Below are 26971 nucleotides of genomic sequence, written 5' to 3'. Positions count from 1 at the left end.
AAACTTCACCGCATTGTCGTCGTCATGGCGTGCACAATGGCATCGTTCCACTCATCGCTGTGAACTTCGTGATTGTCACCCGTTTGCTCAAAGGATGGAGCCGCGACTTCGCGAATGCCGTTGTTGGAAATCATTCTGCATTCGTGCATAGCAGAACCAGAAGATGTGTCCGTGGCTGCGGGTTCCTCGATATAAAAGCCCTCGGTAATTGTCTCCCACGGCGGTGGAGCCAGTGGAATACTACTCGGGATAGTAATTCCCTCGTTAGCACAGATCGCCACCAGCTTTTTAAACGAAGCTTCTCTCACGTTGCAGCTCGAGCACAGCAAGCACGAGTATACCATCAACACTTCATCTGCCTCTGCTCGCTCGGGGTACTTGGGTGTGAGCAGCGAGAGAGCTCCACAATTGGCACAGTTGCAGATTACGACTCGGCCCTTGTTCTGCTGGTACAGGCGGGCCACGAGGGCTGAAAGCAGCGTCTCCATCGACGCGATGACGTCAAATTGATACGCAGCGTCAGCCACACTTGATGACACACGTGGTCGCAGCTTCATCGTAATGATCTTAGCTCGGCTTGAATGAATTGATGTGCCAACAGCGACGACATCTGGGAGCCACCGCGTGATGGCTATCGGTTCCTTACCGTCGCTGACAGTGAATCTCTCAATTAATTCGCGAGGCTGTAACGAATAAAGTGTTAGCGCTGCAGAAGTGAACATCAGATAACATATCGCCTACCTTGATTTCTACGTTTGCTGGAACACCATCAATACCAAAGTGCAGATCAAGCTCAGCCGCTTCTTTTGCACTAAGGAGTACTCGGACGCTGATGCTTCGACCAGGTTTCTATGACATGAGTACAAGCATGTATATCAGTTCCTTGTCAACCATGATTCAACACAGAAACAATCTTCGACAAGTACTGTACCTGAGGCGACGACAGCTGGCTCTGCGAAGTGGGCCGGGCAACGAGGACGTCCACAGTGTCAGTATCGTTGCCTTCTCTAATGAGCAGTTCCTCCTCCTCAAAGTCGCGCATGAAGTCACTTGCCGTATATTTGCGACTGCGAGTTCGGCGTTTGCCTGTTGTGGAGTCATCGCTGTCATCCTCCTCTGCACATCGGTGGGTATCGTTAGTCTTGAGGCAATTTTATACATGTTTGGAGAAGTGATACACGCAACGTACCATCCGTTATGACCTGATCTTCGCTCTCCTTTCTCTCCTTCTTCTCCTTGGATACGATGACATCGCACTGAGTTCTGAAGTACTCGCCCACAGATCGAACTGGCGGCCGACTGGTTTGAGAACCTTGGCCGTTTCCGACGGATTTCTCTCCAGTCTCTGTGGTCTTCATCAAGTACTGGTTTCTTGTAGGCAACGTCGATGGCGGGTTCTGTATTTCCACGTAGTGTGCGGGGACATTCTGAGATCGAGGTAACGATGGGTATCCGAGGACAAGCTTCGGGTTCTTGACAACGATGCCACTTTGCACTCGCACCTTAGGGTACGTCGGGGTCTCTGCATATTGCCCCCAGATGCCGCTGTCGACAACACTGCGCTCTTTCTCTCCGTCCAGCATAAGCAGCATGCGCCTCTTCTTCATGCTGCTGACCTCGGCATCGCTCCAACGCTGGCCGTCCAGCTCGATCGGCTCGCCCAAGTAGAAGAGCACTTCTCGGCGGTAGTCCGGCCGCCGAGCGATCGGATTAAACTCCATCTTCACGTACGTAAGTTTCGGTAGCCTCATAAGCAGCTCCACCTCCGTAATGTCGTCGATCAAGTTGTGCGAAACATCCAGCCGCTCAAGCGCGGTGAGCTTCTCCAGCCCCTTCAACGACGTGATGCGGTTCACCGCGAGATCCAGCTCTCTCAACGCGCGCAGGGACTGGATGGGCGGCACCTCCTTCAGCTGGTTGTGGCACAGGTTCAGCACCTCCAGCGACCGCGTCGTCATGCTCGTACCGAACTTTTCGACCTGGTTCCAGCCCAAGTCCAGCGTCCGCACCGCTCGCAGCAGGTTCACCGACTCGTCCACCTCCTCGAGCACGCAGCAGTTCATCTGCAGCTTGGTCAGCTTCTTCCAGGGCTTCTGCTGGATCTCGTCGGGCGCCAGCAGCTGCCTCAGCGTCGGCACCTGCGTGTGCTCGATGTGCAGCTCCCGTAGCTGGCCCGCGAAGAAGTGCACGTTGCGCAGACTCCTGACCTCCGTGTTGAGGGCCTCGATGACCCGCAGCGACGGGAAGATCTCCACCTCAATGGGCAGCTGGCTCGGCTCCGAGTCGGAGACGGTCTCTGCGGCCTGCGACTGGTGCAGCCGCAGCCGCTGCACCTCGCGCAGGATCGTCGAGAGCTTGAGCACCTGGATGTGCGCGCTGGCCTTGACCTTGAGCTGCAGCTGCGGCTGGATGGTCCACGCCTGCACCACGCGCGTGTCGGCGTCGCGCTTGGGCACCAGCGCGTCGTGCAGGCGGAAGGCCAGGCGGTCCACCTGCGCCGCGCTCAGCTCCAGGAACTGCCGCTGCAGCGCCGCCGCGTGCTGCTGCAGCGCCTCCTCCAGCGCCTTGAGGAACGCCTCCTCGTCCAGCGCGTCGTCCACGCAGATGCCGCGCACCACGGGCGGCGCCGCGGCGCGCTCCGTCGCAGTGGAAGCGCCCAGCAGCGCGCGCACTTCAAGGCGATCCATGGCGTAAGGTGAAGTGGGGAAGGAATATCACGAGATAGGCGGATATTTGCGTTAGGGCGAAAAATCGCAGTTGAAAGGGGAAAGTTGAAGTTGCTCGACGTCTGGCGTCATTCTTCATTCTGCCGCCGAAGACCAACGCGCAATCGATGGACGAGCTCAAGCGCCAGTGGGAGCGACTGGGGGTGGAGATCGACCGCGTCTCCCGGAGCCTGAGGAGGATCAGCGGCGTGGCGACGCCTGAAGAGGAGGAGACCGGAGCGAAGAGCGAAGTCGAGAGCGAAGACTCAAGTGCAGCTGGAGTCGAGACGGAGGAGGATAATGATGGATCTGAAGGGGAGACAGAAGGGACTGAGCATGGAGAAGACGAGAAGAGCAGTTGAGCCGTTCACGTGCAGACGGAGGACGCCGGCGATGGAGCTGAGAGGGAGAGTGGAGAGAGTGACAAGCAACAATCTCTTGCAGACATGAAGCATATCGTCCAACATTTTACCGCAACTACAGGAAGCGCTCACTGATAGCGCCATCGTGACCTCATTGTGTGGGCGGCAGATATGCCAAGCGATCCCGAGAACTATCGCATCGTGGGAGCTGACCAGTTTTAGAGTCAGTAGACTTCCTATCTCACAGCCTTGTGTACCTTTGTATCCTTGCTATACCAACTGCTGTCGTAGCTTTCTCGAAACCCTTGCTCGAGTCGAATTCCTCTCTTCTATCAAGACGAAGATGGATGAACGCGACTTATACGAGCCGAAATTCAACTGAGCACCACTAGTTCCAACTCTCGACAGTGCACGAGTACAGCAACCAACGTAAACCGAATTGATATCAAAGTCTTGGTATTGTTTATTGCCCAATGCTGCATGTAATCGACGTTTGCTTCAAAATATGATTCTGCTTCATACTCTACCTACTAGGTGCTAGCGTGGAGCGCGGTCTCGTCGACGGGTAATCCGCACTTCACAGCGCTAACTGCATCCGCGTACACCTCTCCTTCAGGCCATCCAAGGTCTTCCTCGTAGAGGTCTCCGGTGCCCGTCTGACTGCCCGGCACGCCGTTCCGCTCCATGTGCTTGTCGTAGCTGGTGATAGCTCGCTTCAACTCGTACACGAGACCGCTGTACCAGTCGATCTTCTGCTGGGTCAGTGCATTTCGTGGACTCGCCTCCCAAAGCTGCGCTGTCTGGCGCAGGTGCGCGTGGAGTGCTCTGCGCTCCGTCAGGTTGAGGCCGATGTAGTTGAGGTGCACGATGGCGCTGGGGTGCATCTGCGCAGTACTGGCGGGGCTAGCTCGCAGCAGCCCCAGCACCGTCGTGCGCTTGAAGCGGCGGGCCATGGCCGGAGGCAGCGGCCTGCCCGTCGGCGACTTGGTGGACTTGAGCACGGCCTCGGACGTGGACCGAACCAGCACTGGCAAGCACCGACGCACATCCCGGAGAGCCTGCTCGTTGGCGGCCGCGTTCTTCTCCTCCCAGGCCAGCTCCTCGCGCTTCAGCTCGTGGGCGTAGTCTTCCGACGAAAGGCACGCGTCCAGCTGCTGCTCGAGCGCTCGATACTCCTTGCGCAGCTTGGCTTGGGTCAGCGCGTCCGGGTGCTCCACGTCGTAGCCGCCGATTTCTGTCAATCGGGTCATGATGCCCTTCACCTGCGCCATGACGCTGTCGGGGCAACTCGCGTCCGGTGCTGGCGCCTCCACGGCGTCGGCCGAGCTGGTATCAACCTCGTCAGCCGCAGGATCCGTCTCCTGAACGGCCTGGCGCAACTGACGCAGCACTCGCACGCGCAGAGCCTCTGGCGCCACGGCTTGGACGTGCCGTGTCGACGCCGCTGCAACGGGGACCACCGACACCAATCCCGCTAGCTGCATCAGCACCGCGGCGTTGGTGCACTTCACCAAGCCGCTTCGAGGCGCATTCGCCACGCTCTTCTTCTCCGTATGGGCTGACGCCACGACGCGCTCGAGCGCGTCGGCATAGTCGTGCCTTCCTCGCGCGGGCGCTTCAGAACTTCCTCTTCGTCAGACTCAGACTCCCACGCGTCATCGATACGATGGGCTTTGCCATCGCCACCCTCAGCACCCGTACAAGTCCGTCGTCCACGCAATGAGTTCAGGTTGGCGCTATCAGTGAGCGCTTCCTGTAGTTGTGGTAAACTGCGGCCACGCTGGACGAACTGCCACTGGCACCTGCTGTTAGTAGAATTGCGGTAGTCGCGCGATTCGTTATGCTGGCCAATGCTGCGACCACTGGGTTTGGTCGAGGATCACTAGTTCAGCCCACGGAAAGCCTGCGCCAGGTTAAGCAGAGTCTCCAGCACGAGAGCGGCCAACAAAGACGTCTCAGTTGTTCATACTATACTGTAGTGTCCGCCGCAGCAATTTGCTCTTCCAAACATGAATTTTCGCTTTCGCGAAAAATCAGATTTCAACCCACCACAGCGAACCTAATGCCCGATCCGCACTTAGCGCCGCTGCTCGCTCGGGGGAGAAAACCCAAAAGAAAGCCAAAAGCCTCGCGAGTGTCGAAGCCACCAGCAGCGTCCGCCCCCGGCAGCAGCAGCAGCGCGACCGTCCAGAGGCAGCAGGGCAAGCGGGAGGCTACACACACACACTCAGCCAGCCAGCCAGCCAGCCACTCAGCCAGCCAGTCCACCCACCCCCGAGAGGAAGGACGGCAGGCGACGACGGCCAGCGGCGGCAGCGCAAGAGGAAGCGGATCTGCAGCAGCTCCAAGTCGAAGGCCTGCAGCAACTCAAGCGGCGGCTGCGGCAACTTAAGCAGCAGCAGTAATAGCAGCAGCAGCAGTACCAGTAGTAGCAGCAGCAGCAGCGGCGGCGGCAGCTCGGAGCCTGTGGCACGCAGCTCCGCGACCGCCTGCACGATACCCGCGCTACCGAGCCCCAGCAGCCCCTCGACGAGCAGCAGCAGCGCGGGCAAAGGCGACAAGAAGCTGCACGGCCGGTCCATGGAGCGCGCCCCCGCCCAGGACAAGGACGGCCAGAAGCGCCGCAAGAAGAGCCAGGAGAGCACGCACTTGATGCAGGGCGACATGGAGGACGAGGACCTCGAGCTCTTCCACGTGGTGCAGGAGGACCTGCGCCTCAAGTCCACCGTGGGCTGGCAGAACGCCGTCAAGGTGCTCAATGCCGCCTACCAGCACGTCGACCGGCCCGAGAGCCAGGCCTTCCTGGACGACGCCTTCTTCAAGATCATCAGCATCATGCTGGACCAGCAGTGCGTGCAACAAGCCCATGTCACTTGTGCTTTTGACGCGGATCTCTCTAACATTGTCTTTCTCTGTTTGTTTTGCTGCTGCCAGTGCCAGCAAGATCGGATCTTTTGAAAAGTCGTGTGTGACGCAGTGTCTGTCGCTGGCGGTGCCGCTGGTGATCGCGCAGCTCAAGGCGGGCAAGTACTTCCAGGCGCTGCCCGTGCTGACCTTGATCTTCAGCAAAAAGAAGACGTTCTACAAGGACCTCCGCACGTCGGCCATGATCGGCAGCTACTGGAACAAGGTGCCGGGGTCCCCGGAAGTGCGCGCGCAGTGTATCGAGGCGTTCTGCGAGTTGAAGGGGTTCCATCTGCTGTTGAGCACGTTGGAGCTGCTCATGCAGAACCACAAGGAGGGGGACGAGCTGGAGACCACGATGGACAGCGAGGACATCCGCATCTTGCTGCAGGCGCTGCTGGAGTTCCGAACATCCGTCCCAGAAAACATCTGCACTAAGATCTCGGTGCTGATCATGACGTACTTCACAAAGATCTCGGACTCAGTGCTGAAGAGGGAGTCGAGTGACTCTGTAGGCGCCGTGATCGCTATCATTCGGAGGCTGGTAGACGCCGGGATTGTCTCATCCGAGGCCATAAACCCGCTTTGGCTTGATATTACGGAGAGGTACGTGGAATCGACCTCGTTGCCTCTGCGACTGTTTGGACTGGAGCAAATCAACCAGATCGTCAACTGTGCTCGCGCGTCGCGTGCGTTCCCGCCTCGATACTTTGTCCGAAACGCCGGTACTGCTGGCGTCAATGGTGTGTACACCTTGAAGGCCAACTCCACTTCGGCAACTTACGTTTTCCGACAGCACGAAACAGGTCAAATGTTTACGCTCTTCTGTTGCACCATGAAAAGTGGATTAAAGTGGTGGTTTATCTCGGAAGCTGACAAGATGCAGCCTGGGTCGGACCAAGATATTGATTACTACCAGCACCAATCACAGTACGAGGAGTACCTGCCCCCGACCCACAACTGGATCCCCACAGGCAAAGGAGAAGCCCCTGCTCCTGAACTAATTGCGGAAAGCGTTCAAGATAACGGCGAAGAGGATCGGACACGACTGGATTACATACTTAGTGCGTGGGTGGTGGAGAAAAAGATTCTGGAGGAGATTTTTGGCGACAGAATTCATCGCGAGATTGTGTCGCGAAGCGCGTTGCTGGTGAAGTTTTTAGCGGAATCCAACAAGCTGGATGCCCACGCTATTGACGTAATTTGGCAGTCCTGTATCCAGAAAGACCAGACGCTGGTTCATGAGATTCACAACCTGCTGATCACGACGGTGCCATTTTTGTCGAACGAACTACTGTTGCATCTGGTGGAAAGTATTCACGCGTCGTTGTTGAGAAACTTGGAGAAGAACGAGCCTTTCCCGGAGTTGATTTCGTTTTTGCAGCGGTTAGCAACCAACTCACCGAGTTTCTTAATGGAGCGCAACGTGAACGTCACGACAGCGATCTTGCAGCTGCTTTGGTCCATTCAAATGCATTGCAGTATTGCAAACATCAGGCTAAGTAGAAGCCTGCGTGACTTTTTCCAAGAAGGACTACGGAGCGAGTACGGCGAGCCGTTACGGAAGGCGTTCTTGAACGAATGCATTGACGGAATTAAGAAATCTTGCTTGCTATCAAGCTCGGCCCCCGATTCTGTTGCATCTCCGTCCTCTTCAACCGTTCCGCCGGCACCCGGAAGCACCAGCTCGGTTATAAGCACTTCATCCGTTACGTCGGCGGAGCTAACAAGCAAGGATTCAACAGCGTCCAAGTCTTTGGAGCTACTAAAGTTTCTGATCGACTCGTATCGTATGGATCAGGCGCTCGTTGTTGAGTCGCTCAATTCAGAGCATGGTTTAGTGAGTCTGCTGTTTGACGAGCTTGCAACCTTTGTGGCTCGGAGCACGGACAAACAATCGCCGAGCTATCGCACAGCCATCGGCCATCGTTTAGAGTTGATCCACTACGTCCACGTCAAGTCTCCGAAGTTGGAGCTGTCGATCCCGCAGATTGAGCGTCTCTGGCAAGTCCTTTCGTCGTCACCTGCTGAACGCGAGTTCTGCTTGATTTTTTTCAACCAGACCAGTATGCGTAACCACCAGCAAGGTGGAGCAGCACCTAGCCTGAGTACTGTTGGGGGATCAATCGGCTCGGCCTTCAATTTGGATGTGTGCTTCTACGTTTTCAACGAGCTGTTGTGCAAGCAAACCGACTTCCGGACCCTTGGCTGTATGGGGTACAAGTGCTTTAATGCATACTTCGTGGGGCTTAATGCACAGCAGAAACTGATGCAACGCACTGAAGAATCCGGGGAAACAAACACACTCAACCTGCTCGGCATGGATGCTTTGTGGCGTATCGCATTCGAAGCCCCACTTGAAGTTGCTGAAATGGCTACGCGCGAGTTGCTTCGCGTTTATGAACGATCGTCCGACGAGCTTACCCGCGCAGGTGAAAGCGAATCAGACGCTGGCATCAAAGATTTCTTGGCGCGTGTATTTAAGCAGTTGTCTACAGTGGAGGACAGCTCGCCAGACTCGCTGAAGTTAGTCCAGCAGTGCTCAAGTTTGCTGACGGGGCTGGTTTCCAGTGCTCGCAAGAAGCAAAACTTCGTCCCACATGGCTTGAGCGGCCGCGGTGCGTACTTTACGATTAAAGTTATTGCCCAGCGGATCCCGTCATCCAATGCGAGTGGGGCAGCTGGCGCATCAGCGACAGCAAACTCGAGTCAAGATAATGCGGTTCGAACCATGCAGGCATCAGCGTATTCAAACCAGACTCTGTGGCTTTTCCGCAAGCAAATCGAAAAGTTGGTGGGTCATCCGATGCAGCAGACGAAAATTCTTTCTTCAGGTTCGGCAATTACTGGAGATCAGAAGACACTCGCAGACTTGCAGATAACGGAGTCCAGCGAACTGCGCGTTCTGATGTTCAACTCAGTTGTTCAACGTTCTAGCTCCAACTTGATGGACCAAGACCAAGTGATGACCTCGGCGGGCAAGGAATCACCTACCTCGCCTTCTTCCCTCTCATCCCAGCACCACCCTGGCTTAGTTATTGCTCGCGATGCCTCATACTTCGGGATTCTTTTCCGAGTGCTAGATATCGTGGAGGGTCATTCTGTTCACGAGTTGCTGTGGGCCTTTTTGAAGCAGATCCCTACTAGCGAGGAGCTTTTGAACCGCGTTTCAAGTATCGGTGCTTCTGAGACAAGCGACGGAGATGTGGCTATGAATTCCCCATCGGATGAGCCTGCTAATGGTGGAACTAAGCCGGATTGGTCATCTTTGGTGAAAGGAATCTCCTCTCACCAGGCTATTTACACACTACAGATTATGGATGCGCTGCTTCTCCCTTCAGACGTCGCCAAAATCCCGTTTGCGCAGACGTATCTCCAGCGCTTCATATCTGGAGGTGGGTTTCACGAAGTACTATCGTATTTTATTAGCGCGAACTTCCACGAAAGCTCCTTCAATGAGGGTGCTGCAGTGGCGCTTCGAATCCTGAAGTTTTGCCTTTTCGACTCGGGCCACGAGAATGGATTGTACTCAGCTACTGCTAATGGGGAGGTACCGGCCACGGTGGTTTCTGGAGATGATTCCCTGACTGCAGATCACGCAGGAGGTGAGGGCGCCGACGCCCCAAGGGCCAAAATTATTGTGGAGCAAAGCCGTTATGACCAGCTGGTTCTTAAGATCGCTGAGCTTGTGGTATCCGAGTATACCCGTGTTGAAGAGAAAACACCTGCGAAGAAAACAGCGTACCGGATTTTGATCGATGCTGTGAAGACCGTCGAGTCAATTGTATCAATTGCACATGATGCGGCGGCCAAGTATATTAAGGCGCTGGAGCCACGGGCTATCATTGTCAGCATTTTCATGAAGTTCGAGTCGGAGCAAGTGCGCGACCAATGGCTATCGTCGTTGGAATCTGTCTGCAAGGCGTCTGATGCAGCTGCCGAAGTAGTGTTCGAGGAGTGCGTCCAGTCCATTGATCGCATCGAGAACGTAGCCGCCCCGTGTGACCAGTACACACGTATGCTTTGCTCGTTGGCGCGTCTCGAGGGCGGCAAGACATCTTCATATTGCCAAAAGTTGGCTCAGGCTGTTGTGTCAAAGCTGCGTCGCGGCTTTTCGAGCAAGTTCCTAGCTTGCAACGAGCGGTCAGGCGAGGTGCTTATCGGGTTTTTGGAGTTTTTGCGTGAAGTTCTAGTGGTGCATGCTGATGTGCGAGCTGGAATCGCTCGCGACATTGTAGATGTTGTGTATGAGGACTGTTTGTTCACTTTACCTTCTGAAGACCGACACCGCTGTCCGCTTTGTGTGTCGTTGGAGACTCGCCGGCCAGCGTTCAAGTTGCTAGCGAGTGCGATTTCGTATGACTCCAGTATTTTGCACGACTTGCAGGGTCGCTTGACCAGGTTGTTTACCCGAAGCGACGCGTTGCGGTTTAAGTGGGGTCAAGAAAACAACATTGAAACACGTGGCAACGGCGAACATGTCGGTCTCAAGAACCAAGGCTGCTCGTGCTACATGAACTCCTTCTTGCAGCAGTTGTTCATGCACCCGACGCTGCGCCAAGGGTTGCTAGGTGCCAAGGTAGCACCGCGTCCGACCCCTCGAGAGCCTACAAAAGCTGAGGCCGAAAAGTTTCCAGAGCGCTTGGTTGGCTGTCGTGTGGCGTTGGAGTGCCTGGGGGGTCGAGTTTACGAAGCCAATGTTGTCGGATACGACGACCTGACGGGCCAGCATACAATGAAATACGACAATGGTGGCGAGGCGAGCTTTGTGCTTGCAGAAGGGCGACCGGGAAATGAAAATGGCCGTTATGTCATCCTGCAGCCAGAGTTGACGGGCATTGACGCGACACTGGAAGTTCTTCGCCAACTTCAGCGAACATTCTGCTATCTGCGCGACAGCGAAATGCGTTACTTCAACCCGAAGGCATTCGTTGACTCGTGCACATGCCTGAACTTGGAGTTTTCGGTGTACCAGCAGAATGATGCCACCGAGTTTTGCGACAAACTGTTGGACCGCCTGGAGACTGGTTTGAAAACAACCCCTCAGGGAACGAGGTGTCTTCAAGACGTACTCGGTGGGAAACTCATCTCGCAGAAGCTTCCGAAGGACTGCGGACACCGCTACGAGCGTGAAGAGCCTTTTATCCGCCTAGAGTTGCAGATCCGTGGCAAGGAGAGCATTGAGGAGTCTCTATCGGCTTTTGTTGAAGGCGAGCTGATGGATGGTGATAACAAGGTCGAGTGCGAGAATTGTGCTACCAAAAAGGCTGCGGTACGGCGCACGTGCTTCGGGTCGCTACCGAACCTGTTGATTCTTCACCTAAAACGGTTCGACCTTGACTACACGACATTCGAGACCGTTAAGTTGAACAACCGCTGTTCGTTCCCGATGCGTCTGAGCATGAAACCATACACGAAGGCGGGCATCGAAGAGCAAGAGGCTCGTTCAACTTCGCAACAAGAGCGCGAAGATACGTCTGCTGACGAAGATATGGCTTCTGATGACTCGAGCGACTCCGACGAGTTTATGGCTGATGTGAATAGAGATACGCCGGCGATCCGAACTTCTTCGTCTTCAGTGTCCCCTAGGTCGAGCATCAAGCTTGCAGCTTCGCCGCGAAGCGTGACAGGCGAAAGTGATGAGAAGAGCTCGGCCCAATCGGACCCTAATTACGAGTACCGCCTAAAGGGTATTCTGGTGCACTCTGGTGTTGCTCAAGGTGGTCACTACTATTCCTTCATTTACGATCACGTGTCTGAGAAGTGGTTCAAGTATGATGATGAAGATGTGACACCATTTGACCCGGCTAACATCGAGGCTGAGTGTTTTGGGGGAGTGCAGCGGCGGTCGTGGCACGGTTCCAACAACTCTATGGAGATGGAAGTCTTCAGCAACGCCCTCATGCTCTTTTATGAGAAGGTTATCCCCAACGAGCCTGAGGCTACGCCAGCTGAAAAGGCTGATGCTGGGTCTGAAACATCAACCGATGTGGTTGTTGCTGCACCCGATGAAGATCGTTGCGAGTATGAAGCTGAAGTGTGGAAATCCAATGAGGCGTTCCTGCAAAACTCGTACCTGTTCGATGTGGAATTCCACGAGTTCCTTCGTGAGATGGTGCAGTCCCAGTACATCAAAGATACCCCTGCCAAATCTTCGGATGAGGCTGTGCCCATGGCTCTATCGCCGCCACCGGAGTCGACAGACCCGGCAACTCCACCAGCCGCGCCAGTGGCGATAGCAGTACCAGCGGTCCGTGCCGATGAAGAAATCCAGATGACATTGACAGAGATCGGCGTCGAGTTTGTGCTGAGTGTGCTGTTGCACTCGCGCGAGAAGCACGGAATTGCACGGTGGATCACTGTGCTGGCATCCAAGTTCACCCGATCCAAGGCTATCTGCGCGCGCTTCTTTTCGGCACTATCGACATCGAAGCGAATTGTTTGGTTGCGCGGACTGCTTTTCGAATGCCCCGACTCGATTGCTCGCCAGTCCTTCGTGCACTTGGTTTCGCGTGCACTCACAGCGTACGAAGCTCACCGGAAGGAAGAGCAAGCGGCGCTGGATGAAGCGAGCGCTGAAGCAGCTGCGGCAGCTGACACGGCAGTAATCCGATCGTTTTTGGAGGCTATCGCTTCTTTCCTGGATCAAACATCCATCATGCAACAGTCACACTTGGAGGAGTGCTTCATGCTCTTGCGCAACTGTGCTGAAATCAGTGCCACGGCTCGCTCTCAACTGCAACAACTGGAGATGATTGCGCGGTTGGTTAACTTTTTCCTGTGCGAACGCGGCCCGAGCGCATTGAAGGATGCTTTCCCGTCCTCGACATTGCAGCCTACTGCTTCGCGGTACGCCTCGCCGGATTACCAGTATCTACTGGAAGCTGTCATTGCAATCTTGGGGCTGCCTAGGCGCACAACGGAACCATTGCTGACGGAGGGCAGCACGCAGTATCCGCACCGCACGGTTTTGTCGGACAAGGCTGAGCATGCGCTGGCTGAGATCTTTGAAGACCATCAGACGCAGGGAGGTCCTGATGGCAACCCTGGTCTGAGTCTCGAGGAGCTCAAGAAATTCTTTTCTGTGTCACTTAGCAGTGCAACGACCAGTCCCGCTGTTGAGCAGCAGGCTCGAAGTATGCTTGCCAAGTATGGGACACCTAGCGTTGACTCGGTGAAGGATGACTCGGCTACAGAAGCTGCACGTGTGGAGCTTGATGGGTTTATGCTGTATTACACGGACATGGCAGCTTCATCTACCAAGTCTGTGCTTCAGGATCTACGCGCATTCGGCTTCAGCGAGGACCTCCAGAGACACTCCATGACGAACGGAGACGTCCCTACTGGAGCACAAGTTCTAGAAGGGCTTAGCCCGTTAAGCCGTGGTGCGCTGCTTAACGACGTGTTCTTCGACTCGGCTCTCGAGGAGGAAGCAGAAACCACGTGTGATCTCCTGCTACGCTTGAGTTTGGGAGACCATGAGACGTCGACGCGCCTCTTGCGTGCTCTTCTGCACTGCTTGCAGAGCACTGAAACGGGATGGAAGGGACAACCTGTTGTGGACGCTTGTACCGTGGCGGTGCAGCGCGTACTGGGCTACGAGTGCGACTACCAAAAGGAACTGGTAGAGTTGGCGTTGGTTCACAGCGATTACGGGCTGCTCAGTTCAGCTAGAAGCCGCGAGAGTCTGCGGTCACGCTACGCGAGCACCACACACGTCCCGCTTTTCGTGTACCGTCAGCTGATCCTAGTGCTGGAGCTGCGTGCGCGCGTGCCTGCAGTGAGCACGTGGTTAGCAGAGCACCGCAGCGAATGGGAGTGGCTCTACGAGTGGCTGCGCCTCGAGTCGCTCCAGCCTAGCTTGGGCGGGCGTCTTGCGCTGCTCAAACGGGAACCAGCAAAGCTGGAGATGTTATGGCGCCTGGGCGAGGCGCTTGGTATCCCCTACCAGGAGGAGCAGCGGCGATACGTGGTGGAAGGGGCGGGCTATGCTTCGGTTAACGGAGTGTACGTCAGCACGTCTCACATCCACGACAATTGCTTGACCTACGCTTGCGTGAAGAGCGACATCGAGTACACGCTGTTCCGCTGCTGCATGCCTAGCAAGGCGCGTCGCTGGTACATTTCCTACTCGCCGAACAAGAGTCTGCTGGGGACAATGTCGGACGAGGACTTTTACTTTGTACAGTCGCACATTGATGACGAGTCTCCGCCCGTGGATGGCTGGAAGGTGTGGGTCAAGAACGAGAAGGCGAAGCCGCCCGTGCCGACCGTGCGTCTCCACAGCTCGACGGTGGCGGCACTAGACGGTGAAGGGGACGCTGCGGATGCCGCCGACTCCGTCGATGGGTACATGACCATGACAGGAGGCGGGTTCGCTGACCATGGGGAGGGCTCGAGCGTTCCGACCGCGCCTTCCTCCGACATGGTAGTAGAGACGGTGGACGTGGATGCGGACGCGGAGACGGTGGAGTATGACGACAGCGAGGACGAGATCCGCGACAGCAACGAGCGCTTCCGGGCGGTGCATCTGGACACGCAGGGGGACGGCAGCGGCACGGACGATTTCATGTAAAGCAAGCAAGCAAGCGAGCGAGCTCGAGGGGCGAGGGGAGGGAGTTAACATTATGTAGCGAGCTGCACGGACCCACTGCTCGCGGGCCAAGCCACAGGGGGTTTCCGGCCGGCAGAGCGTGGAGGATCGGGTGCCTTTGTGAGGTGAATTGATAAAGAAAAAAGAAATTGCTGCCATTTATTTTACGTTGAAGCTGTGCGATGCTGATGACGACACGGGGCTCCATGACGAGCGTCGAGAGTCTCGCGCTGCAACTTGCATCTCTTCCTCCCTTTCTACCCTTTTCGATGGACGAACGAAATAACTCGAGATGAGGCTCAAGATGAGCTGCGACTGAAGCCACGTAGCTCAGCAGTTGAAGCAAACTCTATCCTACTCTATGAGACCAGCCTCGTGCTTGCCGTGCCGTGGCTCCTCTTCATGGCCATGCGCTCGACAAATCCTCCGCGCAGGGCGAGCGGGCCTACGATGGAGCTCCTTGGAGCCATGTCATGGCGCTGAAAGGTTTTGTGCTTCAACCTTCCTCTACATGTACCCGAGCCAACTGGTTCCAAGGATCGGCAAGTGAGACTGTAGCCACTTAGCTTAGTCGACCGCGCGTGTCAGTATCGTCACTCCATGCTTCTCGGCCTGCCGCTGAGCTTCGCTCATGGAATGACTGACGAAAGACTCACCACCACCTGGACGCCGTGCGGATCTCGCCTAAGCGGGACTTGACGAACAGAGGGACGTCCAAGTGTAAATTTGAGAAACTAAGCTATTTAAGTAGATTACCCTTGATTTGTTGCAACATAAGTAGGTTTGTGTTACTACTTATAAGTAGGTTAGGGCCAAACCTACTTATCCGTTTTCTAAAGGTTTGGTCCTTACCTACTTATTAGTAGTGACACAAACCTATTTACGTTGCAACAAATCAAGGGTAATCTACTTGAATAGCTTAATTGCTCGTTTAAATTACGCGAGTGCGAAGCTTCGCGCAGTCGTCGCGCCGCCCAGAACAGATCACGGGCAAATTTTGACACGCATGAGGGCTGGGCTGAGTGAACCTTTTGACTTTTACCCTACGCAGGAGGAAGCCCCCGAGGTTTGGTGCCGTGGAGAAAGTTCACTCGGCAATCACCGCGTTACGACGGCCTGGTCCGCCGGTGCAATGTGGCGACGAGCTTCGTCTCCATTGCCGTGTCTCTGCTCGTCCCCGTGACAGTTAACGCAGCAGACAAGCCCGAAACACCATCGACTTGAACAAGAACCGAGCACCGACATGATATAGGGAGCACCAGCTCCAGCTCCGCCCTGGGCGGACTCGAAAGAATGGCCAAACGGCGAGCGTCCTTTGTTTGGCGCTCGTGCCTCGTGTCGCACCCGGCAGCAATCAGTACATACAACCCAATGCATTGCATTGCCACCCTCCAGCAGGACGGCGCGGCAAGACAACTGACGAAGCCAACCTCGCTTCGCGAGAGCATGACAGACAGCTCTGTCTCCAGGGAGCGGGCGCCGGCGCCACGAGACGGAGACCTCTGAAAAAAGTGGTGATCCGGTCCGGGATCGACCGGCTCCGGCGCTGGCAGCGCGCGAATATTTCCGAGGAGAAAGTGCCGCCCGCACGCGCCAGCACATCGGACCAAGAGGCCCAACCCAGAGCGCAGAGCGGGCGGGGCCGGGCCCCGGAGCGGCGCAAAGCTGGACGGCCCCGCGCCAGCTGGCCGCCCCGATCGGCTCGGCAGAATTTGCTGGCGCGAGCCACGAAAGCGCCTTCGCATGGCGCCGCCAGCAGCAGGGCGCGACGCCGAATCAGCGTGGTGTCGCTGCGATACGCTCTCGCTCGCTCGCGCGCTTGCTTGCTGCGCCGCCGCCCGTGAGGGGTTCTCCAGTATCTTTACTTGGCTGCAGGATTGCTCTCGGTCTCCGATCCGATGGCCTTCCACCCCCACCTAACACTCACCCACAGTGCAGCAGCGCTCAATAGAGCGCCAAACGCCGGCATCCCTGCGATTTGGCTAAGTCGGCGATAGTCGTGCGGTCGTGGCGGAGCTCGTGGCGACGCGACGACAAGTCCCCGTCTTTTAACGGCGTCGAAAAATCGGCTGCCGAGCCGCTGTCACTGCAGAGCAGAGCAGAGCGGTGCTCCGCTGGCGCACCGGGCCGGCAGGTGGCAGGCACGACCCCGCTCCAGAACGCATTTCGCTGCCATACCCACAGGCACCGGAGGAAGCCCGCCGCCGCCTGTTGCTCCGTCCGTCCGTCAATCGTCCGCCCGATCGTCCGTCAGCCGCGCGCGCCAGTGATCAGTTTCGTTCGCGACATCACAGCGAAAAGCCTGCCACAGTAACAGGCTCCGAACGCCACCCTCCACCTCCTTTGCCGAGTGCCGAGCGCCGAGCGTGTCCTCCAGCCCCATCTGCAGTTTCGGATTCGCCTCCTCCTCCTGAAGCAAGTTCCTCCTCCTCCTTCGGTTCCACTGACCACCGAAGCCGAGCCTTGTCTGCCTGACCTGACCTGACACGCGTTGTCCCCAACCAAGCACCAACTGCAGTCTCGTCTCGACTGCAAGTAACTTCAGCCTCCAGCTTCAGCTGCTTCAAGTACCGACTAGCCATGGCTACGCAGATGGACCAGCTCCCGCAGGTGCCGCCCCCGGGCACGAGCCCGCGCTCCAGCAGCTCCTGGAGCCGCTGCGACCAGGCCGTGGCGCGCGTGGCTCCCATCGCCACCACCACGTGCCAGGTCTGCTCCAAGTGCATCGCCAAGGGCGAGTGGCAGCTCGGGCTCATGTTTATCCACGTCGAGGGCTTCATGCTCATGGAGTGGTACCACCTGCAGTGCTCCAAGTCGCTGCAGGGCAGCGGCCTCTCGGACGTCCTCCAGACCGTGCAGAGCGAGATGACGCCGGCGCAGAAGGAAGAGTTCCAGGCCGCGTGCCAGAAGGCGGCCGCCTCGTGATCCCAGCCGGACGCAACTCGTATATGATGTATCGATGTCGAGTGCCGTCTGAGTGAGTTACCGTCGCAGTCCAGTAGTACATGTAGAGCAAGCACAATAGCAGTCGCCCCAGTGTTGAGAGGGGCAGCAAGAGAGAAAACGATGCAAAGAGTAGATAGACATACATACACACACCAGTAGAACAAGATAAACCGAATTAACGTATCGTGGTTACAGTACCCGGGAATTCATTCACCTGATACCTTGTACAGTGGTCGCTTGGCGAAAGATTTCCAGGCGTACAACCTGCGTTCTATACCTGGTAGCCTGGATCGAATAGGATATACTACGTACGTGGCACACGTTAGCTGGGATTTCGGCTGTACCATGCACTTCAACGATGTCCACGTTCGGCTGTGGATTTCTCTACCTGGGATGAAGCGCATTCGTGGATGGAAAGTGAAGTGGGGCAGAAATGGCAAACTGCAATGTTATCCAACAGGATACAGCAAATACGTGCTCGATTTCGCACCCTGCACTCTTGGCGGACTGCACCGTCAGTATGCTACGAAGAAAGTTACACGAACAAGCAAAAAAATCAGTAGTTGCACACTGGTAAGCTTGTTGAGAAATGTACAACCCTTGGGGATGACTCCATCTAGGATCGCTGAAAATGTAGCCACAAGGCGAATTTGCTCACCGCTGCAAGGGCTCAAGCTGTTCTGCCTTGTCGTCGTCACTTCATCACCGTATGAATCAAGTCCGCCTTGAAAGATAAATCACCAGCTAGCTTGCCATCTTGGATTCCTGTCCGCCGGTCGAGCTCCAGCCTCTTGTAGATTTGGATTTGCCTCCTCCTGCGTACTTCTCACCTTAACTATCAGCATGGACCAACTTCCCGACGCACCGCCACCAGGCACCAGTCCACGGTCCAGCAGCTCCTGGAGCCGATGCGATCAAGCCGTGGCGCGCGTGGCACCCATCGCCACCACCACCTGCCAAGTGTGCTCGCAACGCATCGCCAAGGGTGAGTGGCAACTCGGGCTCATGTTCGTCCACCTCGAGGGTTTCATGCTCATGGAGTGGTACCACTTGCAGTGCTCCAAGTCGCTGCAGAGCAGTGGCCTGTCTGGCATACTTGAGTCAGCGCAGAGTGAGATGACTCAAGAGCAGAAGCTCGAGTTCCAGTTGGCTTGCCAGAATGCAACAACTCCATGACTAGCGAACCACACGACTTAGAAGAATGTATAGGGGGATAGAGACCAGTAGGACAAACAAGCATACATACACATAAAACAACATTGCCTTGCATGAATTACAGTACCTCCTGCTTCCGTCTTCGACTTAGTCCTCCTTGTCAGCAGTCATGGCCTTCAGCGACCACTTGTCACGCTTGATATCCAAGTGCAGCGGCGCCCAGTGCAACTTCTCCGGGACGACTTGCGGGCCCTTCTTCGTCAGCTTCGTCAGATGAGCGTCCACTATTTGATTTGGCACCACGTACACATACTGCCCGCCTAGATACTTGATCATGTTGAGGTGCTGCAGCGTCGCGATGATATCTTCGTTCTTGATGGATGTCATCTGAAAGGTACAACGCAGGGATCAGTTGGACGCCTCCTATATGCATCCACGGTGAGAAAAAAAAACATACCCGGGTGAGCTCCATGATAGACACCTCCTTTTCGGGATACTCCTTCAAAATACGCAGCAGTTCACGTGTCCAATAGCTCCGATAGCTGACCAGTCCAAGGTCGGACAGCGGCTTCTCCGGGGAGCCAACCTTCTCCTCCTTCTTGCTGAGCTCGTACGAGAACTGGATGATGAAGTGGCCGTAACCTTTGCGCTGGTGGCACGGGAACGTGAGGATACACGCCAGGTTGTACCCCAGCTCAGAGTATTTTTCCTTGGAGAAATACCCCACGGGGTGGAAACCACGCGAATCGACCTCGCATACGATGTAGAACAGGAACGGATCGACGTCGTAATACAGGGTCTTGTGGTCCAGGAAGAGTCTGTGGCAACAGACATGTCAGCACGACAACTACATCGATGAAACGTCTAGGTAAAACGGATGAGACGTACTTGGCCAAATAGCAGAGGTTCTGGCAGTAAATCTTGGAAATTGCACCATCCACTTCGAACACACTCAGATTCTCATGTCGATAGATTTCGTTACCGGGCGGGTGCTGTCGTGGTAAACGTGTGAGTCAAACAACATAACCGCCTCACCACAAACAACCAGTAGTATACACTTACGCGATTGCAGACGCGACGTTCCTGGTGCACGGTCAGTTCGCGCTTGTGGCAGAAGAAGGCCATGCAGAACTCGCAAAAGTGCAGCTGGCCAGCATAAAGCATAGAATTGTTAGCACATCGAAACGGCATTGTATGTCATTTGTAGCAACTCACACAGTCAATTGAGCCATCCGGGAAGTATTCCTTGGGGAATGGCGAAAAGTACCAGGCTGCCATCCGAAAGCGCCCCATTTCCACAAATCGCACGTTCTACCCAACCCAGAAAACACACCCACACACAACTTAGAATCACAAAACTTCAACATCCAATAGAAAACTGCACCTGCTCACCTTGACTTTGGTGACCTCCTCGTGCTCGCGGATACTGGCCGCGTCCATGCCTTCGTGCTCATCGTGCTCCTCTGGCGGCGCGAACTCCTGGTCGTCCGGCGTCTTGCGCTTCTGGCCGCGCGTGCGGGCCGAGGCATCGGCTCCAGCTCCAGCAGCAGCTCCAGCAGCAGCTCCAGCAGCACCACCTGCAGCAGCCGAGTCTTTCTTGTCGGACCCGGCCGCCTTGCTGCTGCTGCGGCTCTTGGCGCGCTGCTCCTTCTCCTTCTCCTTGGCGTCCTTCTCCTGCAGCTTGAGCGTCTCCTCGTCGGTGCCGCGGCGCACAATCTCGTGCTCGTTGATCCACTCATCCATGCGGCGGTTAAACTGGACTCGGCAACAGAGAGAATGTCAATAGTTGGTACTAATACAACTTTTGCTGCAAAGGGCCCGTACATCATGCCAGTGCACGTAATACTTGAACCGGTCGTTGCTCAGCGCCGCTGTAGGGTCAAAAAGGCATTAGTACCAACTTTTGTCACGATTCGCTCCGGAGGCGGCATCTGCGGCGCCACGCACTCCGATCGATGACGACGCACGTGCGCTCCGTCTTGCCCATCCAGCGCGCCACCAGCGTGGTCCCCACGGGGAAGCCCGGGCCCTCGCTCTCGGCCTTCACCTCCTTGGCCTCCTTGGCCGCGTCGCCCTCCACCTTGGCCCGCATTTTGACAAATGATAATCTCAAACACTAATCCTACCTAAGAGCATATCATGTTTTCAATTTATGACACATGACAGTACCGTTTCCCCCATCAAAATTCCCAGGTCAGTTGAAGATAAATGACCAACCGAGCCATGGACCACGACGAGCTGGAGCTGGATCTGGACGAGCGCTTGGCAGCGCAGCAGCCGCTGCTGGGGCCGCACGAGGGCGCGTACAGCGGCGACGGCAAGCGCGCGGGCCGCACGCCCTGGTACCGCCGCCGCCTGGCCGCCGTCGCGGGCGCCGTGCTGCTGCTGGGCGCGCTGGCGTACGCGGTCGTGTCGAGCCAGATCCAGCGCGTGGCCACCAAGGCCATCAAGGACACGGTCATGCACGTGGAGCGCATGGATCTGAGCCGCCCCGGCGCCAGCTCGGTGGCTCTCAATCTGAGTCTGAGTCTGCTGGCGGCGTCCCCATTCCCGGCCACGGTGGAAGCCGCCACCTTCGCCATCGCGTACAAGCAGCAGCCGGTGGGGACGTTCGCGGCCCCGAGCATGGAGATCCGCCACGGGGTCAACGACCAGAACTTCCCCAATTCCACGCTGGAAATTGGCGACAAAAGGGCGTGGGACCAATTCGCCGGGGACATGATGAGGCTGCCGGAGGTGCAGTACGAGATCAGCAGCACGCTGAGCATCCACGTGAGGCTGCTGGGCGGTCTCGTGAGGCTCAGCGCCTCGGGTATCCCGCTCAAGAAGGTGATGAAGTTCAGGGGCATGGACGGACTGCGGGACATGCAGATCGCCCAGGTGGACATGGGCCGCTCGACCCAGAAGAAGGTGCTGGCCAGTATCAAGACGTGCATCAGGAACCCGTCGGTCACGACGATCAGACCCGTTGGAGCGCTGTGTCTCAATGCCCACTACCCGACGGTGGGGGAGGGGACGCTGGTGGCGCACTTATGGTCGCCAGAGGATACGAGCTTACCGGTGGCGGACGGAGAAGCGTCTCATCCGTACTGCGCTTCGTTGCAGGGGGCGGCAGATATGAGCAAGGGGTACAATTTGCTGGAGCTGCAGGGTGATATGCTGGGGGAAAACTCGGAAGCAATCAGTGGACTCATTACCAAGTACTTGAGCAATGTATCGGCGGCACTTACGGTCGTGACTTGTGACCCGCAGGCGACGTCGGTGGCGCTGTACAACCAAGCGATGCGGAATCTGACGATTGACAGCTCACTGCCGCCGCAGAAAGACCCGCTGGTCGGGAACATGTTTTTCCGCGGGATTTCACTGCACGCCCCGGAAGAGGGCAAGGCTAACGAGCTCGTACGACTTGACACGGCTGTCTTGGTGGAGGCCACCAGTCCGTTGGGGTCCAATTCGGCGTTGACGATCACGGACGTTCACATGAATGTCACTCTCAATGGAGCGGACGTGGCGTTGGGGACACTGTCAACTAGGTCTGTTGACATTATCAATGGAAGACTAGTGGGCCGAAGCAACATTTCTGTCGAGTGCTTGACGCAGCTCGACTTCGCAGAGAAAGGGAGAGCATTTGGCAGATTCGTCCGTGCCTCGGTCGTCAAGGATAAGGTCCCGCTAACGCTCGCTGGTAGTATGGATGTCGTGTGTCATGGAGCCCTAGGTACGTTGCTGTGCCGATCATTCATACTTACAAGATGTACTTGAGTACTTCATTGTCTGATGCCGTTCTTCTGAATGTCTGACTTACACAGGAACATTGAAGTTAAATGGACTGCCTCTTCGTACCACCGCGCTGTTGGATGGAATGAATAACTTCCAGGATGTGACGGTGAAGAACTTTACTCTGCCGGGAACCGGTAGCGCTACTCTGGACGAAGAACCGATGGAGACACATATTGATATCCGCAATCCATCTTTGTTCACGGTGTCTATTGGCACACTCACCATGGACTTAAGCCTGAATTCGCCACGGGAAAAGTTTGGAGAGCTACAGGGTGCGATGAACCTGGCCCCAGGAACCTACTCGCTGAAGATGACTGGGAACTTGAAACCAACCAAGGATGCTGCTGGCCAAGTGAGCGATGCTGTGGCGGGATTTTTCTCGAGGTATCTCGAGGGCAACAGCTCGCAAGTTGTAGTGAAGATCACTGGGACGCAGTATGCCGATTGCGTGTGGATGAAAGAGGCGCTGCTGGGGTTGACAATTGGGACAAGCTTCCCCGGCGTCGCGAAGGGCTTTCACATGATTTCGGACATCAAAATGAACCAGCTGGATGTGATTCTGGACGAAGCTCCTCCCGGTGAGAGAGGCCCGACGACCAATACGCGAATGCAAGTCCGCACTGACATGAAAGCGAAGGTGAAGATGCCAGCCTCTATTGCCATCCCATTGAAAATTTCAAACTTGTCTGTTGCTCTGACTCTGGAGAATGAGATTGGTCATCACCTCGGTTCGTTGGTATCAGCCCGAGAGTCCTGCGAGTTCAACCAGTCGGAGGGCGGAGCATTCCGCTTGAATATGAGCCACTTCTATCCGATTGGTTTCCATGACAAGGAAGACGTTGGTGGGATGTCAGGCTTTATCGAGTCCTTGCTTACGAACAATGGAAGTATCATGATGCGTTTGGCTAGTGATAGTCGAGCAGGTCAAGGAGCGTTCCCAGATGTGGAAACTCGGATGGGAATGCTAGCTTTGAGCAACATTCCGGTCGAAGGCGAACCGTTGATCCCAGCTATGAATTCCTTTCGCAACCCGCCCGTAAAAGTTCTCAGCGTCGACATTGAGCAAGGTTCAAAGAAGTCCATGGTCATGACGATGGAGTTTTCCCTGCAGAACCCGTCGATTGTACAGACAAAGTTGGGCTCACTCGTCTTGGACGTCTTTTTCGATGGTGCGCGAATGGGCTCCGCGAAGATCTCGGATTTTAGTCTCAACTGTTGCGGCCAACCAACGATTCTACGAGGAAGGTTCGAGTACAACCCGCAGGCGAGCGACCGTGCGACTGCAGAGAGATTTCTGTCCAATTTCGTCTGTGGGTACTTCACGCATGGAGCTGCCCAGGAGGTACTTTATCGTCAATCCTTCGTGGTGTTTGGTCGAGGTATGTGGACTGACATCATACTATGTATTGTTGTTGTTCGGTTAGATTGCTATCAAGGGGTCAGAGGAGAGTACTTCGCTGGATTTACTCCAGCCAGCGATGGAAGCTCTTTCGATTCCGTCGAAGTTGTCAACTCTGGCTGAGCTTTTCCCCGCGACACCAACCCTTGTCACTTCGTCGTTGTTGTATATTCCGTCGATTTTCCATCTGACACGGATTCCAACGTCTCTCGAGCTGCGTAATCCATTCAGCGAGAGTATTACTGTGACCACGGTGGATCTCGAGCTGTATCCTTGCGAAGACCAGGTGGCAGGTGTGTGAACTCATTTGCGATATCGTTCATGATACTGCTTCTTACTTTACTTTTGTATGCCATGTTAGGCGACCATGGGAAGCTGGAGTGCAAGAAGTACTACGCCGAATCTCTAGCTAGGTTTTCTCCAGCAGTATTCCAGCCGATATTCATCCCTGCAAACACTCGCGGCTGCTTCTCTTGCTGCCAAGGCTCTCACTGCGATGAGCATGTGTCACTGTGTCCGCGGGCATCGGTTGGCCAGTGCATGAGTGCCGACGTGCAGAGCTTCTTGAGCCCGGAGGCTATTGCGACGATTATCCATTCTTTGACGGGCGGCCTGCTGATGCGAGTCAATGGCACCATTGGCGCATCCATCGGGGACTACACCACTCGCCTGTTCTACCAGCAAGACGGGCTCCTCGTGACGATGGCCAAGTAGCCCGCAGAATGACGACTAGCGAGCGGTAAGTCCTAATAATATATGGTGATTTCAATAATTCCCCTCATAATAATGTGTTACAGTCTGTCACCCCGCCAAGCCTAGCGCTTCTCATCGGCGGGGCCATGCTCGCTGTAACCACTACCCACTACAACTGCACTACACCATTCACTGCGTAAACCGAGAGAGAGCCCGCGCACACGAACCGCAGAATGTTGTAGGCCGCGTTCTCGTCTCGTCCAGCCAGGAAGCCGCAGTGGGGGCACCGGAATACATCTTCGTTGCGCAGTGTGAGGTGGAGGCGGCAGCAGCGGCCACAGGTGCGGCTCGAGTACATCTCAGAGCACAGCACCATGGCCTTGCCCGCCACCTCGCACTTCGCCAGCAGTCTCTGCCGGAACTGGTAGTGGACCAGCGTGTTCATCTGGTCGTTGAACGCGTGCGTCCACGGGGCACTTGGGCGCAACATGGACGAAGTCGAGAATTTGGGCAGCAGTATCACGTCCGTGTTGTGGCACAGGTGTGAAACTGCCTTGTAATGAAGGTCCTTCACGTAGTTGTCCAGCTTGACCGTCACGGTGTAGAACTCGCGGCGAGCTGCCACGAACTGCTTCCACTCTCGGCCTGTGTGGCGGCCGAGGTGGTGGCGCTTGCGGTACTTCTTGTTCGCCACGAACCTGCTCATTCGGCGTTGGGCCGCTCGCTGGCGGGTCTTCAGCTTCAACAGTCGATCCCAGTTGGCGCGGCCAAGGTGGGCGATGTTGCCCTGCAGGTCCATCGTGGTCAGGAACCCCTTGAGACCCGGGTCCCCCGCTGTGCAGCGCCCTGTGTCCTCCACGGGCAGTGGAGCGACCACGTGCGGCATCTGGGCGTACCAGTATCCGTGTGCGTACACGATGCGCACCTCGCCCTCGATCTCCGTGCCCTCGTCCGCTCTGATGAGGATGTTGGGTACGGGGGGATCGTTAGGTACTGATCCACCTTCTTAGGCTTGCGGTCCCGGGGAAGGGGCGCTGGACCAAAGTGCCGCGTGCCCCTGCGGTGTCGTGCTGAGTTGAGGTGAGTCGCCTCCGCGTCTGCGTATATTGTGAAGTAGTTGCTCTCCCGTCTGGACTTGAAGTGCATGTTGAAGTGGGTGATGTGGCCGCGCGCCAGGTTCGTGAAGGCCGCGCTGGTGGCGGACACAAAGTTTCTGACAGCGTGCTGAGGCGGGTGTCTCCAGCACCCACTCGGGGGCCGGCCCTATGTCTTCCGGGTACTCCAGCGGGACTTGGCGCTGCCTGGGCCGCGCCACGAAGAGCTTCTGGAGCTTGTTCTCGCCTCCATCACCACCCTTGCGCCGGTACTCGACGCACTTGTTGTGCGTGTACCGGCACGCGTCCATTGTTTTCTTGAGCTGCCGGGCCTGCTCAAGCGTCGGCTTCAGTCGATACTGGCGGACGCGCCTGATGAGCAACGCATCCTCGCCCTCGAGCAGCTCCAGCTCGTCCTTGAGCTGGGACTTCTCCTCCTGCTCGAGAGCGCGCTCCTGTGGACGCGTCACGCGCGATGTCTTCAAACGCGCGCTCACAGTTTTCATCCGGGCTCGAAGTTCCTTTTCGCGCTGCTTGCGCTGCACACGCGTGTTGTACGCGTCAATCTTGCGCTGCTGCGTTTGAGGATCAACGCAGTCAGCACGGTTGAGACGCTGGCGGACGTCTTGTCGCGTGTTCTCAATGGGGCGAACGTTGCTCCACTGGACCATCGCAGCCCAGGACCGAAAGCGCGAGCTGGGCTGCAGCGCCGCCGCGTCGATCCCCAGGAGTTCCCCGCGCTGTAGCACCGCGCGATACTGGTCACCGAATATGGCGTCCATGCTCTGCTGCGTCTCCGCGCTCAGGCGCTGTGAGAGCGGGGCGAACGCCTGGAACGAGCCCAGTAGCGAGTGCGCGACCAAATGGCTCAGTACGTCCAGTAGCACCGCCCAGTCGAAAGTGACCTCTCTCACTCGATCCTGCTCCTCGCGCACTGCGTCGAGTTGCTCTTGGCCTCGTTGCTGGACTTGCTGCCGGCGGTCTTCTCGCTCGCGACGCTCCAGGGCTCGGACGGCGAGGAACTACTCATGCTCGTCCTGCACAAACTGCACCAGCTGCTGGATGCACTCCAGCAGCGTCGGGAGGGTGGCTGCGATGTCAGGAGGCTGACAGTGCGCATGATCACGGGCTCCTTCGCACGTCCGAGCCAACAGCGCACGCGAAGACAGGCACGATCGTCGTCGAGGACGATGAAGGTGAGTGACCGCACCTCACCCAGTGCGGCGTGATGCGTTGCTTGAGGCGCCTCCAGTGCGTCATTGGTGGCTTTTTGGAGAATGAGCACGAGCCCAGGCCCGCAGCACCGAGCAGCGCATTGTGGGTGCTCGACGAGTACCTAC

General features: G+C 56.5%; 9 protein-coding genes across 9 annotated transcripts; 5 read left to right on the top strand and 4 right to left on the bottom strand.

Moving 5' to 3' along the window:
* Positions 1 to 5: 5 nt before the first annotated feature.
* On the bottom strand, positions 6 to 2687 carry PHYSODRAFT_500056 (hypothetical protein; the record flags this gene model as incomplete). Its single annotated transcript, XM_009527668.1, has 4 exons — positions 6 to 683; positions 742 to 849; positions 932 to 1114; positions 1245 to 2687. 4 exons carry the CDS (start codon positions 2685 to 2687, stop codon positions 6 to 8), a joined length of 2412 nt encoding a protein of 803 aa, XP_009525963.1.
* Positions 2688 to 2833: 146 nt separating this feature from the next.
* PHYSODRAFT_330951 (hypothetical protein) lies at positions 2834 to 3289 on the top strand (the record flags this gene model as incomplete). The annotated part of the gene is made up of 2 exons (XM_009527667.1): positions 2834 to 3062; positions 3237 to 3289. The coding sequence occupies 2 exons, from the start codon at positions 2834 to 2836 to the stop codon at positions 3287 to 3289; spliced, it is 282 nt and encodes a 93-aa protein (XP_009525962.1).
* A 308-nt stretch (positions 3290 to 3597) lies between these two features.
* On the bottom strand, positions 3598 to 4551 carry PHYSODRAFT_300161 (hypothetical protein; the record flags this gene model as incomplete). The annotated part of the gene is made up of 1 exon (XM_009527666.1): positions 3598 to 4551. The coding sequence occupies one exon, from the start codon at positions 4549 to 4551 to the stop codon at positions 3598 to 3600; it is 954 nt and encodes a 317-aa protein (XP_009525961.1).
* Positions 4552 to 5647: 1096 nt separating this feature from the next.
* Positions 5648 to 14647, top strand: PHYSODRAFT_559717 (hypothetical protein; the record flags this gene model as incomplete). Its single annotated transcript, XM_009527665.1, has 5 exons — positions 5648 to 5916; positions 6002 to 9533; positions 9582 to 11549; positions 11619 to 13136; positions 13185 to 14647. The coding sequence occupies 5 exons, from the start codon at positions 5648 to 5650 to the stop codon at positions 14544 to 14546; spliced, it is 8649 nt and encodes a 2882-aa protein (XP_009525960.1). The 3' UTR covers positions 14547 to 14647.
* Positions 14648 to 17144: 2497 nt separating this feature from the next.
* On the top strand, positions 17145 to 17489 carry PHYSODRAFT_300158 (hypothetical protein; the record flags this gene model as incomplete). The annotated part of the gene is made up of 1 exon (XM_009527664.1): positions 17145 to 17489. One exon carries the CDS (start codon positions 17145 to 17147, stop codon positions 17487 to 17489), a length of 345 nt encoding a protein of 114 aa, XP_009525959.1.
* An 864-nt stretch (positions 17490 to 18353) lies between these two features.
* On the top strand, positions 18354 to 18686 carry PHYSODRAFT_330947 (hypothetical protein; the record flags this gene model as incomplete). The annotated part of the gene is made up of 1 exon (XM_009527663.1): positions 18354 to 18686. The coding sequence occupies one exon, from the start codon at positions 18354 to 18356 to the stop codon at positions 18684 to 18686; it is 333 nt and encodes a 110-aa protein (XP_009525958.1).
* Positions 18687 to 18812: 126 nt separating this feature from the next.
* On the bottom strand, positions 18813 to 20757 carry PHYSODRAFT_501103 (hypothetical protein; the record flags this gene model as incomplete). The annotated part of the gene is made up of 9 exons (XM_009527662.1): positions 18813 to 19052; positions 19123 to 19314; positions 19393 to 19483; positions 19554 to 19657; positions 19728 to 19811; positions 19881 to 19976; positions 20058 to 20420; positions 20490 to 20536; positions 20613 to 20757. The coding sequence occupies 9 exons, from the start codon at positions 20755 to 20757 to the stop codon at positions 18813 to 18815; spliced, it is 1362 nt and encodes a 453-aa protein (XP_009525957.1).
* A 131-nt stretch (positions 20758 to 20888) lies between these two features.
* Positions 20889 to 24558, top strand: PHYSODRAFT_314508 (hypothetical protein; the record flags this gene model as incomplete). Its single annotated transcript, XM_009527661.1, has 4 exons — positions 20889 to 22383; positions 22475 to 23787; positions 23870 to 24137; positions 24206 to 24558. The coding sequence occupies 4 exons, from the start codon at positions 20889 to 20891 to the stop codon at positions 24556 to 24558; spliced, it is 3429 nt and encodes a 1142-aa protein (XP_009525956.1).
* A 1726-nt stretch (positions 24559 to 26284) lies between these two features.
* PHYSODRAFT_285850 (hypothetical protein) lies at positions 26285 to 26799 on the bottom strand (the record flags this gene model as incomplete). The annotated part of the gene is made up of 2 exons (XM_009527660.1): positions 26743 to 26799; positions 26285 to 26653 (listed from the first exon to the last, which is right to left on the bottom strand). Coding segments are annotated over exons 1-2 (378 nt in total), but the record flags the coding sequence as incomplete, so codon positions are not given.
* Positions 26800 to 26971: the final 172 nt, after the last annotated feature.

This window comes from Phytophthora sojae (genome assembly GCF_000149755.1).
Source record: "Phytophthora sojae unplaced genomic scaffold PHYSOscaffold_4, whole genome shotgun sequence".
NCBI classification, from domain to species: Eukaryota; Oomycota; class Peronosporomycetes; order Peronosporales; family Peronosporaceae; genus Phytophthora; species Phytophthora sojae.
The sequence above is the reverse complement of the archived record's forward strand: the minus strand, read 5'-3'. Positions and strand labels throughout refer to the sequence as shown.